This window comes from Leptopilina boulardi, unplaced genomic scaffold (assembly GCF_019393585.1).
Source record: "Leptopilina boulardi isolate dan_hultmark-lab unplaced genomic scaffold, ZJU_Lbou_2.1 LbouV2_372, whole genome shotgun sequence".
Classification (NCBI taxonomy): domain Eukaryota; kingdom Metazoa; phylum Arthropoda; class Insecta; order Hymenoptera; family Figitidae; genus Leptopilina; species Leptopilina boulardi.
The window spans coordinates 691,551-705,099 of NW_026137943.1; the positions used below are offsets into that span (position 1 = coordinate 691,551).

General features: G+C 30.0%; 3 protein-coding genes across 5 annotated transcripts in view; 2 read left to right on the forward strand and 1 right to left on the reverse strand.

Annotated features, from left to right (window-relative positions):
- Positions 1 to 1,287: 1,287 nt before the first annotated feature.
- Positions 1,288 to 4,942, forward strand: LOC127287726 (aldehyde dehydrogenase 1A1-like). The gene is made up of 10 exons (XM_051314812.1): positions 1,288 to 1,744; positions 2,270 to 2,374; positions 2,457 to 2,558; positions 2,649 to 2,814; positions 2,915 to 3,219; positions 3,341 to 3,443; positions 3,520 to 3,818; positions 3,901 to 4,109; positions 4,399 to 4,473; positions 4,547 to 4,942. The coding sequence occupies exons 1-10, from the start codon at positions 1,709 to 1,711 to the stop codon at positions 4,605 to 4,607; spliced, it is 1,461 nt and encodes a 486-aa protein (XP_051170769.1). The 5' UTR covers positions 1,288 to 1,708; the 3' UTR covers positions 4,608 to 4,942.
- Positions 4,778 to 5,867, reverse strand: LOC127287728 (NADH dehydrogenase [ubiquinone] 1 beta subcomplex subunit 2, mitochondrial-like). Its single transcript, XM_051314814.1, has 3 exons — positions 5,661 to 5,867; positions 5,255 to 5,375; positions 4,778 to 5,032 (listed from the first exon to the last, which is right to left on the reverse strand). The coding sequence occupies exons 1-3, from the start codon at positions 5,771 to 5,773 to the stop codon at positions 4,958 to 4,960; spliced, it is 309 nt and encodes a 102-aa protein (XP_051170771.1). The 5' UTR covers positions 5,774 to 5,867; the 3' UTR covers positions 4,778 to 4,957.
- Positions 5,868 to 9,401: 3,534 nt separating this feature from the next.
- Positions 9,402 to 13,549, forward strand: part of LOC127287724 (zinc finger SWIM domain-containing protein 8 homolog) — a 74,989-nt gene continuing 70,841 nt past the window's right edge. For all 3 annotated transcript variants that reach the window (XM_051314807.1, XM_051314809.1, XM_051314808.1), the window contains exon 1: positions 9,402 to 9,567. In XM_051314807.1, coding sequence (XP_051170764.1) covers positions 9,543 to 9,567 — 25 coding nt within the window. In that variant the 5' untranslated portion in view covers positions 9,402 to 9,542. The remainder of the gene's footprint in view (positions 9,568 to 13,549) is intronic.

The window sequence follows — 13,549 nt, forward strand, 5'->3', positions numbered from 1 at the left end:
TATATGCCACATATATTTTGTTTATTTATTATTATAATTTTATAAATTAAATAAATGTATTTAATAATACAAGTAATAAAATAAATATAATTAATTAGAAGCTATATTTGAATGTAAAATAACTATTAAGTTTTGTTAATACAAAAGAAAAAAAAAGTTTCCGCCTTTTTTCCCTAACAAAGTATAAATGACTCAAAACAAGTTGTTTAAAAAAAATTTCTTGAAAAACTTAATAAATATGACGTGTGATTGAGTGGTGGTTTTAAATTGCAATTCTTTTGATATAGTCAGATGACAATCATGACTCAACAAAAAGTTCACATACTCTTCTAAATGCCGAGTGAAAAATGCAGTTTATGATAAGATTCAAATGCTCCATTTCAAAAGTAATTTCACGATAAGATAATATAAATGTTCATATACATATTATTTAAGAATTAGTTATAATTTAATTCATTTCAACACGATTATATATAGTTTATTTATATTTAATATAACAATATTTTGTTACATTTTTTTTTCATTATTAATTAATTCATATGATTCAGTTGAATGGAAACAAAAAGATTTATATTATTTTTATGCAAAAATGTTGTAAAGTCATTATGACTTAATTAAACTTAAACGATGATCACATAATATTATCAAACAATAAAATTCCTTATGTAATAATTTAAGAAATATTTCATTTAATAAAATTAATGAAACGTTACTTAAAATGTGTATATATAATATTTATAATCCATTTATTATAGATCCCTAAATCCATAGATACATAAGTCTACAGATCTTTGAATCTATAGATCTATAGATCCTTAAATCCATAAATACATAGATCTATATAGATCTTTATATCCATATAGATCTGTTGATCCCTCAAGCAATAGATCTGTAGATCTATAGATTCCTAAATCCATTGATCTTTAAATCCTTAAATTCATATATACATAGATTTATAAATCCCTAAACCCATAAATCTGTAGATCTACAGATCCCTAAATATATAAATATATGTAGTTTATTTAAAATGCATTAAATTTTTATTTATATTGTATTATTATTTATATACTTATTTTTTTTAAATAAGTACAATTTTTAAAGATAGAAAAGAATTTAATACATAAAATATGTTTGTTTTAGTAATAAGCTTGCCAATTAACATATTATGTCATATATATGCATCAGTTACAATATGGTATATTCACTTTTGCTCTGATGCGACATCTGTACGATATTTCTAAGGTAGCAAATGATTTTATAAACATTCAAGTAAATGTCGAAAAAGTATTGTCAAACTGATAAATTTTATCTCAAAACTTCATTTATTTTAATCGAAGGAATTTCAAGTTATACCATCTAATTTTAGCGAGAAATTTTGGTTATAAATTTTTTATCACGAGAAAATTTCATTTTTATTTTCATTGTATGTGAGAATTAATTTGTTTAATTTAAAAAATCTAAACACAATTGTTTAAAAAAAAACGACTTATTTTTGACAATACTTATCCCACCGTGTCAGAAACCATATGCGTATATATTCACTTTTGCACGTAACCCCTCATATGTTGCGATATAGTCGAGTTTGATAGAAGTGAAACTCAAGTCTTACTTGTCAACAGTAATTTCTTGCATTTCTTTAGTAGTTTTCATCTGGCAACAATCTCTCCTCTTATTGTTTGTCGTTATTAATAATTAAAAAATTAAAATTATGGCAAATCCAAATCCCACCATTAAATATACAAAGGTAAGTTTATTGAAAAATATTTTCCATATATTTTATTATTAGTATTTTTATTATTAATAACAATATTATTACTATTTTTATTAATATTATTACAATTGTTATTAATATTGATCAAAAAAAGGCAAGAAATTTTTTTTAATTTTACATAAATTAAATTAAAGTAATACTTAATTATTTTTAATTTCTCTATAATTATATACATAAAGAAAAAATACTCTTATAACTGAGATAAATTATTATCCGAAATCCGTAAAACTTTTCTTATCAAGAATTCACGTTGACCTTGATTGCACTTAAAAATATTGCGCATGTTTTATATCACTAATGTATATATATACATTGTTGATTGTAAGAAAAAATTGATATAATTAGTTTGAAGACAAATTAATTGAAAAATATATATGTTTTATGAAACAAAAAAACTGAGGAAAGTTCTAACTAGGCATTAAAGAAGTCTGACATAACCTTAAAGAAAAATATGTTTTCATTTCCACAAAATATAATCCTGTCGTTTTTAATTTTCAGTTGTTTATAAATAACGAATTTGTGGATTCAGTTAGTGGGAAGAAATTTCCTACTATAAATCCAGTTAATGAAAAAGTCATTACTGAAGTGTCTGAAGGGGATAAGGTAATAAAAACAATATATATTTAATATAAAAAAAACAGGAAATACGAATATTATTACAAAATTATTTTTTTTTTTACATAAGGCTGATGTCGATCTTGCCGTTGCTGCTGCAAAAAAAGCATTCTCTAGAGGATCAGAATGGAGAAAGATGGATGCTTCTGAACGTGGAAAATTGATGAATAAGGTATTTTTGTTATACAATTTTTTATATGAAAATAAAAATTTCTCTTGTTCATCTTTTTCCAAAAAAAAAATTTAACATTTTCAATTCCAGCTGGCTGATTTAATCGAACGGGATGCAAATTATTTGGCCAATATTGAAACTTTAGATTGTGGAAAAACATTTACGAGTGCATTGGGCGATATAAGTGGAAGTGTCGCCACAATTCGATACTATGCTGGATGGTGTGATAAAATTCATGGAAGCACAATTCCCGTTGGTTAGATTAAAAATATTTTTTTTTACTATTAAAAATCTCATTACAATTAAAATAAATTTTTTTTTTCAAATTCGTAATATATTTCTTTCTGTGAATTTAGATGGAAATAATTTTGCCATGACAAGAAAGGAACCAGTTGGCATTGTTGGACAAATAATTCCCTGGAATTATCCAATTGCAATGGCTTCTTGGAAATTGGGACCAGCTTTGTGTACTGGTTGTACAATAATTTTAAAACCAGCTGAACAAACACCACTCAGTGCTCTTTATTTAGCATCGTTGATTAAAGAAGCTGGATTCCCACCAGGAGTCGTGAATGTTATTCCCGGTTATGGACCAACAGCAGGTGCTGCAATTTCTGAACATAATGATGTGAATAAAATCGCCTTCACTGGATCTACAGATGTAAGACACAATTATTTTACTCTCAGTTAATTGAAAATCAACTCTAAATTACAAATTTAGAGACTAATTAAGAGATCATGATATTTTACTTGTACATAAAAAAGAATTTTATCATCCAAAGGTTGGTCACATTATTATGGCAGCATCAGCTAAAAGTAATTTGAAACGAGTCAGTCTTGAACTTGGTGGCAAAAGTCCTCTTGTTATATTCGATGATGCTGATCGTGAGTATTTAATTTTACAATAGAATTCCATTTCAGACAAAAAAAAAAAAAAAAAAATTACTTTTCTCCATTTCAGTTGATGAAGCGGCAGAAATCGCTTACAATGCTCTCTTTGACAATCACGGGCAAAGTTGTTGCGCTGGTTCACGAACTTTTGTACAATCAAAAGTTTACGATGAGTTTGTCAAGCGAGCCAAGCAGTTGGCACAGAAAAGAAAAGTTGGCGATCCATTCAAATCTGATACGGATCAAGGACCTCAAATTGATCGTGACATGTTCGATAAAGTTATGGGTTTGATTAAATCGGGAATGGAAGAAAATGCAAAAGTTGAAACTGGAGGAAAACGCGTTGGCAACGTTGGATTTTTCATAGAGGTTATAATTATTATAAATTATAAAATACTAATATTACAATTAATAAATTAAAATATACTTATAATTAATTCTATTTTTACAGCCAACAATTTTTTCAAATGTCACTGATAATATGAGAATTGCCAAAGAAGAAATATTTGGTCCAGTGCAAAGTATTTTAAAATTCGAAACAATTGAGGAAGTTATTGAACGTGCAAATCAAACAAAATATGGTCTTGCTGCTGGAGTAATAACAAAGGATATTAATAAAGCTCTGATGTTTGCTCAATCGGTCGAAGCTGGCAGTGTCTGGTAAGTTGTTTAAAATTTAACATTACAAAAGAAAAAAATAAACAGTTAACAGACTGGATGCAATAAACAATTGTATTCGGCTTCTACAGTTGTATTAAAATGGAAACGCCTCCTTTTTTCTATTGGCTAATTTTCAAGGTCGTAAAAAAAGAGCCAATCATTGTTTCATGTTTCAGTAGCCAATTGAATAAGGGAACCACCTCAGTAAAAGCCAAATAAGTTATTGCATCCAAACTTTTAATTACAATAAAACTAATTAAATATTAAATTATAATAATAATTTTATTAGGATCAATTGTTACGATGCTATTACTCCCCAAACACCATTCGGTGGCTACAAATTATCAGGAATCGGTCGTGAACTGTGAGTATCGGAATAACAAAAAATACTAATTTTAAACTTAATTATTTTATTTATATTTATCATTGAATTTCAGTGGTGAAGAAGGCTTGAAACAATATCTCGAAGTCAAGACAATTAACATTAAAATGCCTTAAATCATTCGACGTTTATAGTAATTTTATATTTTCAAACAAGATTATTGTTATATATTTTGTTATATTTTTCAAAATAAATATTGAAGCAAATGGAATAACAATTTTTAAAATTATTTCGATTCCCGTCATTTTAACTGTAAATTATTTCTTGAAAAAAAAAAATTGTATGCTTCATTATCAATGTTAAATGACTTTATTGAAAAGAGTAAAGTTCACAATAAATTTTGAAATTTAAGAATTTAGATTTACTTCACTGGAATACAATTGAATTAAGAAAATTTCCTTGAATATGACATTTTTTTAACTGTATTTTTTTATACCTACAAAAAACTTTTTTTTAAAAAAAATAATTAACAATCTGCATCATCTGGTGGAATTCCAAGTTCTGTATCGGTAAAATCTTCATGTTCAGGAAGATCGAATCCCTAGGAGATAATAAATAATAATAAATCATGTGAACTTTAACACAGAAAATTAAAATGCATTAAAATAAGCTGCAACGCTTATTTTAATGCCTTTTAATTTTCTGTGAAATTATGGCCTAAAGAACAGTAAGTAAAATTAAATTATTATTATTAATTATGATAAGAAAAAATTTTATTTTTCATATATGGCAATTGTTAAATGGTAATAAAATTGATACATACTATTAAATGATGATAATCGTGATAACAGTGCCAAAGAATCCACCAAATAGCAAATGCTCCACAAACTTCAGCTGTGATGTAAGCAGTTTTTGCGGGTTTTCCAGGTTCTCTATACACCCATCTGTAAATGATAATTATGTTAAATAAAAATTCCTAATTTTTCCTCAAATTTTTTTCGATAAAAAGAATTGAAAAATTCAAAGTAAAATGTATGTTTTTTTTTATAATTCAAACAACAAATAAAATTATGCGAATAAAACAATATAGTGAAATAATATTCCAATAGTCAAAAAATTAAATTCATTTATACGAATTATATATATAAAAAATTTATTTTTAAAGAAATAAATAAAAAAAACCTTTGAAATCAAATTATAACCTATAAATAATTATGTAATTTACTTACGGTCCATGCCAATCACTTTCTTTTCTCACTTGTTGTTTATTAATAATTCCATTTCGTTTCAATGTTGATTGTGCAAAGCACTGTAATAATTTCGTACCACGAGACAACAGCATTTTTTTTTTTTTTAAATATAGTAGACTAATAAATACAATTTTGTGACACCATCCAAGGTATTATTTTGTAAAGTTAGCAGACGAAATACGTTCAACAGCGCACCGTGGTAAAATTCTCAACTCTATAATCACGGTCGGTAAAAAAGACAGCTATTATTCTAGAAAACAAAACAAAATTTTTTTCTAATATTCCATTAATTTTTTGGTTTAAAAAATAATAAAAATCAATTATAAATTTTAATAAATTAATATTTTTAGTTATAGAAATTTTTTTTTTTAATAGTTAAAAAAACAATTTTTTTTTTTTGGTAAAATAATAATTTTTTTTTTTGGTAAAATAACAAAATTATGTTATTTTGGATGATTTGTGAAATTATGGCTTTTTTCGAAATTCAGAATTTCGAGATCAATAAATTCGCGGTTTAGTCAGTGCTGCCACGCGTTTAATATAATGAGGCCTTGTAGAGGGGGGGGGGGATGGTGAAGGTGGAAGATTGAAAATTTTACGCGATTAATCGATTCTCGATAGAGTTTCCATACTTGACATGAAGATAGCGTTGTTGGCGTCTAAAATATGAACCAATCGTATTGCTCTCTCGTGGAGGTGGGACTGACAACATTGAGTTGCAAATGTGGCGCCGTCTGGTGACATTGTACGTCAGTCGATCTCCTACCGAGATTCAGGAGGAGGTTCGCTCGCCATATTTGTTGTTGTCGTCGATGGGGTAGGCCAGGCCAGGGATTAAAATCGGTGACAGTGCGGTGATAGTGCGTTAATCCCAATTAAATTAAGGGAACGACTTATCGATATGGTGTTTTTAAAAAATATCAATACAAGTCACCTTTAAGGTTTCTTGTTTGCGAAACGTTATGTCTCTTACATAAAACTGACGGGGCACTCAGCTGTCCTGTTCTGTTGTCAGAGAAAGAGAGTTTCGTATATTCAAGTGATATATATATATATGTTAAAAACCGCTGCTTCGGGTTTTGGTGTTGGTGATAAAGAAAAGAAATCGAGTGCGTTGGTGGCAATCATTTTTCAAAGGAGGAGGCAAGGTAAGTGAAATAAAAAATTGATAAAAACAGGTTTTTGAGAATTTTTCTTGAATAAGAGAGAAAGAGTGAGAGTTGAAAAAAAGAGGGGTGGATCCCCTTTGTGGGATTCGGGTCGTCGCACGTACTTGACGTGTCTGTCGACTTGCCAAGGTCTTTGTACTTGTATTAAGTTCACTTATAAGTCATTATTTGTGTACCAATTCTGTACATAACCTACCCCAACGTGGCATTTGACACTTGGAAGATAAAACTTTAATATGAAAACAAATTGAGAAATAACTAACCTAGCCTAACTGGCTAGGAGAGATAATTTCAGATTACGCTGAGGTTGGTTTGGGAAGGGTTTTTGTTCAGGTAGTTGGGTTAATTGGAATTTTTATTACGGTTGGCGTCGGATGTTTTTTGCTTTGGCCTGGGAAACAGGAAAAAGAGAGAGAGAGAGAGAGAGAAGAGGGTGAAACGAATGTTCAGGGAGGAAAAATCGATATGATTCCACCAAGGAAAATCAGCTGTTCCACTTTTTCCCCAATGGCTTTAACCAAAATGGAAACATTTGTTGGGTTTTTAAAAAGAGTGTGCAGCTGTTGACACTTGATGTGGTTTCCCTCAGTCTTGCAGATGGACGACTTTCTCTTTCTTTGTGTTTCCTTCTCATATACTCAATTTCTTAAACATTGTTTCTCAAGCTATTTGTGAAAGATGCTGATGTGACAGTTATGAAATGTAAATAAAGATGATAAATGCCACTCTTTTTTTTTAAGTTTATTGCACTTTCGTAAACCTCTTTTATTTTCTCGTAAAAAAACAAATTATTTGTTAAATACAATCTAGTTGAATGCATAATGTGTTTGAAAATAAGCATTTTGAATGTAAAATCTAGAAATGTGTTTATTTTTATCTTTGTTGTTAACTAACAGAAGATAAAAGAAAAATCTTCCAAAGGAAAATAATATAGATAAATCCAGTTATTGCAGCACGTTTAGAGAAAATTAAAAATGGCAGTAAAATGGAGATGTTTTGGAGTATATACTACTGAATTTTTATATTAATATATAATTTGATTTGCTGTTATTGTTTTATTGCAACAATATATAAAATGCTTTGCAATACTTAAATAATCTGCATTTATAATTAAAAAACGTAAAATTAGAAATTAAACTAGTGAAAGTATATATGTTGCAATAATTTTCCCTTTTTCATAATAACAAACTTTGAGATTGTAAAGAAAGGAAACAGATTTGAAGATTTTGATTTAAAATTTTTTAATTAAAAATAACGGGAGTTTCATTCACGGAGAAAAATATTCATTTTAAACAAATGCATAATCGCCTATTTTAGAATCGTATAAGAAAGATCATCATTTACAATAATAACTTTTATACATATACATTGTGTAGATTTAAAGTAATTTCTGAGAGAATGTTTATAATGTTTGTGAAAATATAATTTGTCCAACATTTACTATTCAGCTCTTTGTATATATATATAGGTGTAAGTTTAGTGAAGTAGTAAAAGTTACACGGATTTTAATGGGCGTGAATAGTAATTTACGCAACATCGTCTCAACTAAGTTGCATAAACTGGTTCACGGTAGTGCTACGATGATAGTTGTGAATAGTTGCCCATAGCGAATTAGCGCCGTTACGATTAAACACTTTGAAATTGCAATTATCGAGAGTCCGCGAGCTACAATGCATGATCATTTTACCCGACACGATTATTGTTGAGCTCTTGTGTGTTACTGGCAATTGTACTTTAACTTCCGTAGGTAGTTGAACATAAAGTGAAATAGTTCTAAAATAATCAATTTCGAAATCTCCTATATAATGTTTATTGGTTCATTAGAGAGACCGTTGTGCATTTGATTTACTGTTTTTATTTCATTTCTTTTGAATTAAAAGAATTTTTTTTTAATGATTTTGTGATCATATTTGAAAATATCTATGAAAATATCAATTGAAAATAAATCAATTAAAAAGCAAACAGTGATTGAAACATTGTATTATAGGAGAGAATTTTGTAAAATGATTCAGTTAATTTGTGTAAATGCTATGATGAGTCAATAAACTGTCTGTAATAGTTTTGCAGAGTTACACTGACTCATCGGTATAGTTACACTATTCATCAGATATTCGCTGAGTTGAATCATTAAAACCAGGTATATATATAATCGATACAATTTTATAAATAGAAACATTCGAATTTTATAACTGACTCTTTCTCTCTTGAATCTCAATCAATATGAACAAAAAAGGAGAAATTAATAAATTTGTTTGTTTTTTTTTTTGCTAAAGGATAGGTCCTTTGAAGAGACGATTGTTTGGAGGTGGCGGCGGTGGTGTTGATTTCGTTAGTGGAAGAGAAGAAGAAGAAAGTGGAGGTGGAGAAGTAGCACCAGTCGTGTCGTGCGTGCTACACCGTACGACGATTAAAACTGGCGGACAACCTGGCTCGGTCCCCCGTGGTGGTGGGTGGTAGTGGCGGAGGAGGTGGTGGTACGGGAAGGGCCGCATCCGCAGCGGCAAATGCCGGAGCTGGAGCCGGTAATGGCGCCCAAGGTGCTCCGGGCGCGATTCTCGATTGGGAAGAGACTGATCGTTTCTCATTCGAGGATTCCGATCGCTTCGAGGAAGATTCACTATGTAGTTGGAGCAGTGAGCCTGAATCCATATGCAACAACTGGCGAGGATGGCGACGACCACCTGCGGCATTTATGACCTCAAAGAAAACAGCAGAAGGTCAGCTATCTTCATTTATCTAATTTTTTCTTTAGCAAATATTTTTCAATTAAATTAAACGTTTATTAATTTGGATAAATTACCTGATTTTTCAAACTGCATAAATATCGATAACTAGCGCCGCGGCGAAAAGTGGAACTAACTTTCACCGCGGAAACAAGAATTTATGGATGATACAAAAAAGCGTTTGGGAAAAAGGAGAGTGAAATTTATTTATTTTATTAACTCAATGAATAAGTTAAACCAATGATAATTTTTATATGAAATCTCTGACTACCCGCATTCAATTATTTCTGGCAATAGAATTTTTTTTTTTTTTTTATCAAACTATCCATCAATATCAGCAGGATTCTGACCTTTTGAATGACTGTAAAATACGAGAATATATATATGGTAGACATTTTGATGAGGGGTTGGCACAAAGGATCTAAAATTCGTGAGCATAGGGGTTTATCATTATATATGAGGTCCCTGTTTTTTTTTTCCTCAATTGATTTTCTATTCAGCTTTATTTAGTATATTTCTCCCTACCTTTTTGAAAAAAAAAGATTACTGCAACTAAAAATTTACGCTAATACAGTATTAGCTAATTTAATGGCTAATTTAATTTTGAGAAATAATTTAAAATTTAGCTGTTTCTATAAGATGAAAGATCATCATATAGGATTTAATGTTAAGATATATATATAATAATGTGAGGCGTGTACACATTGCAGGAGTAGCTTGATCACGTTACACGCAAATTATGTTCTTGTACCTGAAGGTATACATTACTTCTTGCAATAGTAGTCGAGAGTTACATTCAAAAGGGGAGCCAATTTACTCTAGATATATAGTGGACATTGACATTACAACTACAATATTGTTAGTGGTTTTTATTTCAAAAAATAAATTTTAAATTAAAAAATGTTTTTCCTTGTAATAATATATCAGTGTTTCTATAATAGTAGCAGCTACCTTGTTACCATGTAAATTTCGAATGGGTCATAATGTGTTAGGGTCAAAAAATGTTTCGTAAAATTTTTACTTGTATGAATTTTGTTTCTTTAAAGAGAAACTAACATTTGTGATTGTTGCCATATTTCAGTTCCCGCAAAACTTTATGCTCTTTCTCGTTAAGCCATTATTACTGTTGCATACATATTAGCGATAATCTTCTGACGCAAACCTAACGGTTTTGGTGTATTTTTTGTTGTTGCATTTTTTTTTATAGCTAGTTGTTTTATTTTGCTTCTTTTTTTACGTTTTTTTTTTCTTTTTGCTTGCCGAGTTGAGGTTCTATTTATTAACACATGAATCGCCAGCAGGAAACCATTTGGCGGAAATTGCTCTACTCTTGAGACTGAGTACAATATTCGTATTTTACTCAGTTCGACGTACTACTGATTTAGTCATTCTTTTCTTAACGAGGACATAATTCATTTTTCGTGTATAATTTGCATACTTGGAATAATGTTCTTTTCAAAAAATTTGTTTGCAAAATTAGTAAAAATTAGATATGTTTAGATTCTGAAATATTAGTGATATTAGGAGTAGTTTAGTATTATGATTAGCCTAATAATAGGAGTAGTTTAGGATTAGGAGTAGTTTAGGATTAGGAGTAGTTTATAATATTAGGAGTACTTTAGTATTAGGACTAGCCTAGTATTAGGAGTATTAAGAGTAGCTTAAATCTTGTTCCCCCCTCTTTTGGAATCAGAAAATGAATATTTATGAGAAAATTAATGTTTTAATTAAAACCGCTTCGATATCTTATATTTTCTACGAACTTTGAAATTTTCGCGTACATTAAACTATATATCTGAAAGTGGCACGTCATTTTAACGTAGACGCGAGGTTAATAAGGTTGTTAAAGCTTTTGATATTCATCTAGTTATTAAGGAGTTTTAATTTATTTTACCTAAATCCGTTAATTCTTTATTTTGAAATAATTTAACTTTTATTTCTGCTTATTTATAAAAATTGAGTTTTAAATAAATGCTAACATTTATTTTTTTTAAAAAGAAGTGATAAAAGAGATGTGTTTGGAGATTTTTCGAATACCTAGTTCATTCCTGAATGTTGTTATAGAGAGACAAGAGTAGGTCATTGGCAGCGACGAAGCTGAGGCGGAAAATAGTGTGAGTCACACAGAGAGTGGCTTTCGAGTTTAGATATATAACAGATGTGGATTCAGGGTCTCTCTATATAGAGAGTGTAATGTAGAAGGCTTTCCTGAGACGATGGTAACAATAAGGCAAAAAAAAAGAGTTTAGGGACTTGGAATGAAGGTTGCGAATGAAGAAAGGTAAAAGATATAGCAAGAGTAGGCGGAGGTAAATAAATAAATGGTCTTTATAAGAGGCCAGAGAGCTTGGAAACTTGAAACAAAGGAATGATTCTTAAAAAAATAATTTCGAGTAGAAAAAAAACTATGTTTTAATATAATAGTAATTTTCATTTTAGTTTTTGCATTAGTAAAGGAGAAATATTATTTTAAAGTGCGAAAGTGATTTTTTAGCAACGAAATTGAGTTTATTATTATTTAAAAGTAACTGAAGCAACTGGTGAATTTTTTTGAGTGACTGTACACATATGCGTTTGACTTCATGCACTTTTGGCGCCGAACTCTTCGAGTTTCGGAGACTGCGAGGCAGACTTTCCAATCGGAGCGAAGACGACGATTGGAAGCGATACCAACTGAACATGCGGGAAGAACGAACCTTATAAAAAGGGGGTCCTTTTCTCAATAATTTTTTTTTTTTTTTTTTCCTCTCTTTTTTCGTCGGTCCTTGGCACCACAGCGAGATGGCGAGATCAAGGCCGAGAAAAAATCAAAACAAAGAACCTACCTTTCTGAACACTCGACTGCTTCTGCACATTTGCTTTGTAAAATTTATCAAACAAATTTTTCTTTTGATTTTATTGATTTTTCATTAAGAAAAACTGTGTATTAGATTTTGTCAAAGGTTTTTAAAAATGACAATAAATGTTACATAGAGCGAAGAGGCTAATCTAAAAAGTGGAATTTTTTTTCTCCTATCTTAAATTCTTGGCAGTTATGGATTAGGTCACGACATAAAACTTTGGCATTTAATTTTTTGTTGACTTATTGTTGGATATCGTGTTCTATGACAAATGGAAGTGAATGCTTCTACTGGTACTTATCTTTGGTAATTATTTTTCAGTGATTATGATAAAGTTTCAAAAAAAATTTTTTTGTTTACCAAAATTGCTGACAAGAATTAATCAAGCTAATTTTTGAAAAAGAAGAAAATTTCTCTTTTGAATTATTTTTGTTTAGAGAGGTGAAATTCGTTGAATAGCTAGCATTTGAAATTCCAAGCATGTACGGTTGTGGCGAATAGGGTATAGTGTTGGCAATCAAGTAATTAAAATCCATCGTCTCCGTGTGCCGAAATGGTCGCAAGACTGTTGACTATATATATATGTATGTATGTAATGGAGCGAGTGAGTGAGAGAGCTTGTACAGTGTTTCCTGCGGAAACAGTTCCTAATGTAAACCTCTGTGACTGTGTAGGTACAACACATGTATATGAGGAGACATAAGATACATGGGCGGACATTATGTAGCCGCAAACGGGACCCGTTCATAGTATTCGCGGTGCATTAGTCTAATTGAAATCCAGATGGCGGCGAGGCGCGCGTGACCACATCGTATCTCAAGCTGTCACACTTCCTCAGATAGGTGCTAGAGTAACATCGGAACTATCCTCATTATATTCTCCTTTTATGCTGCTGGTGTCATTGTATTTACTCTATAAATACAATTAAACATCTGGTTGGTCGATAATATTTCTGAAACTTAAAAATTGTACTGTTGCATCAAAACTGACGAGAAATGATGATCCTTTTTTTGTTAATTCTTTGATTATCTTTTGATCCTTTGTGGTATATGTTCATTCTTGTTGTAAATCTTTTTGCTCCTTTTGATCCAAAAGAGCAAAAACCCTAAAATTTGGTTCTTCCTAATTCTAAAATT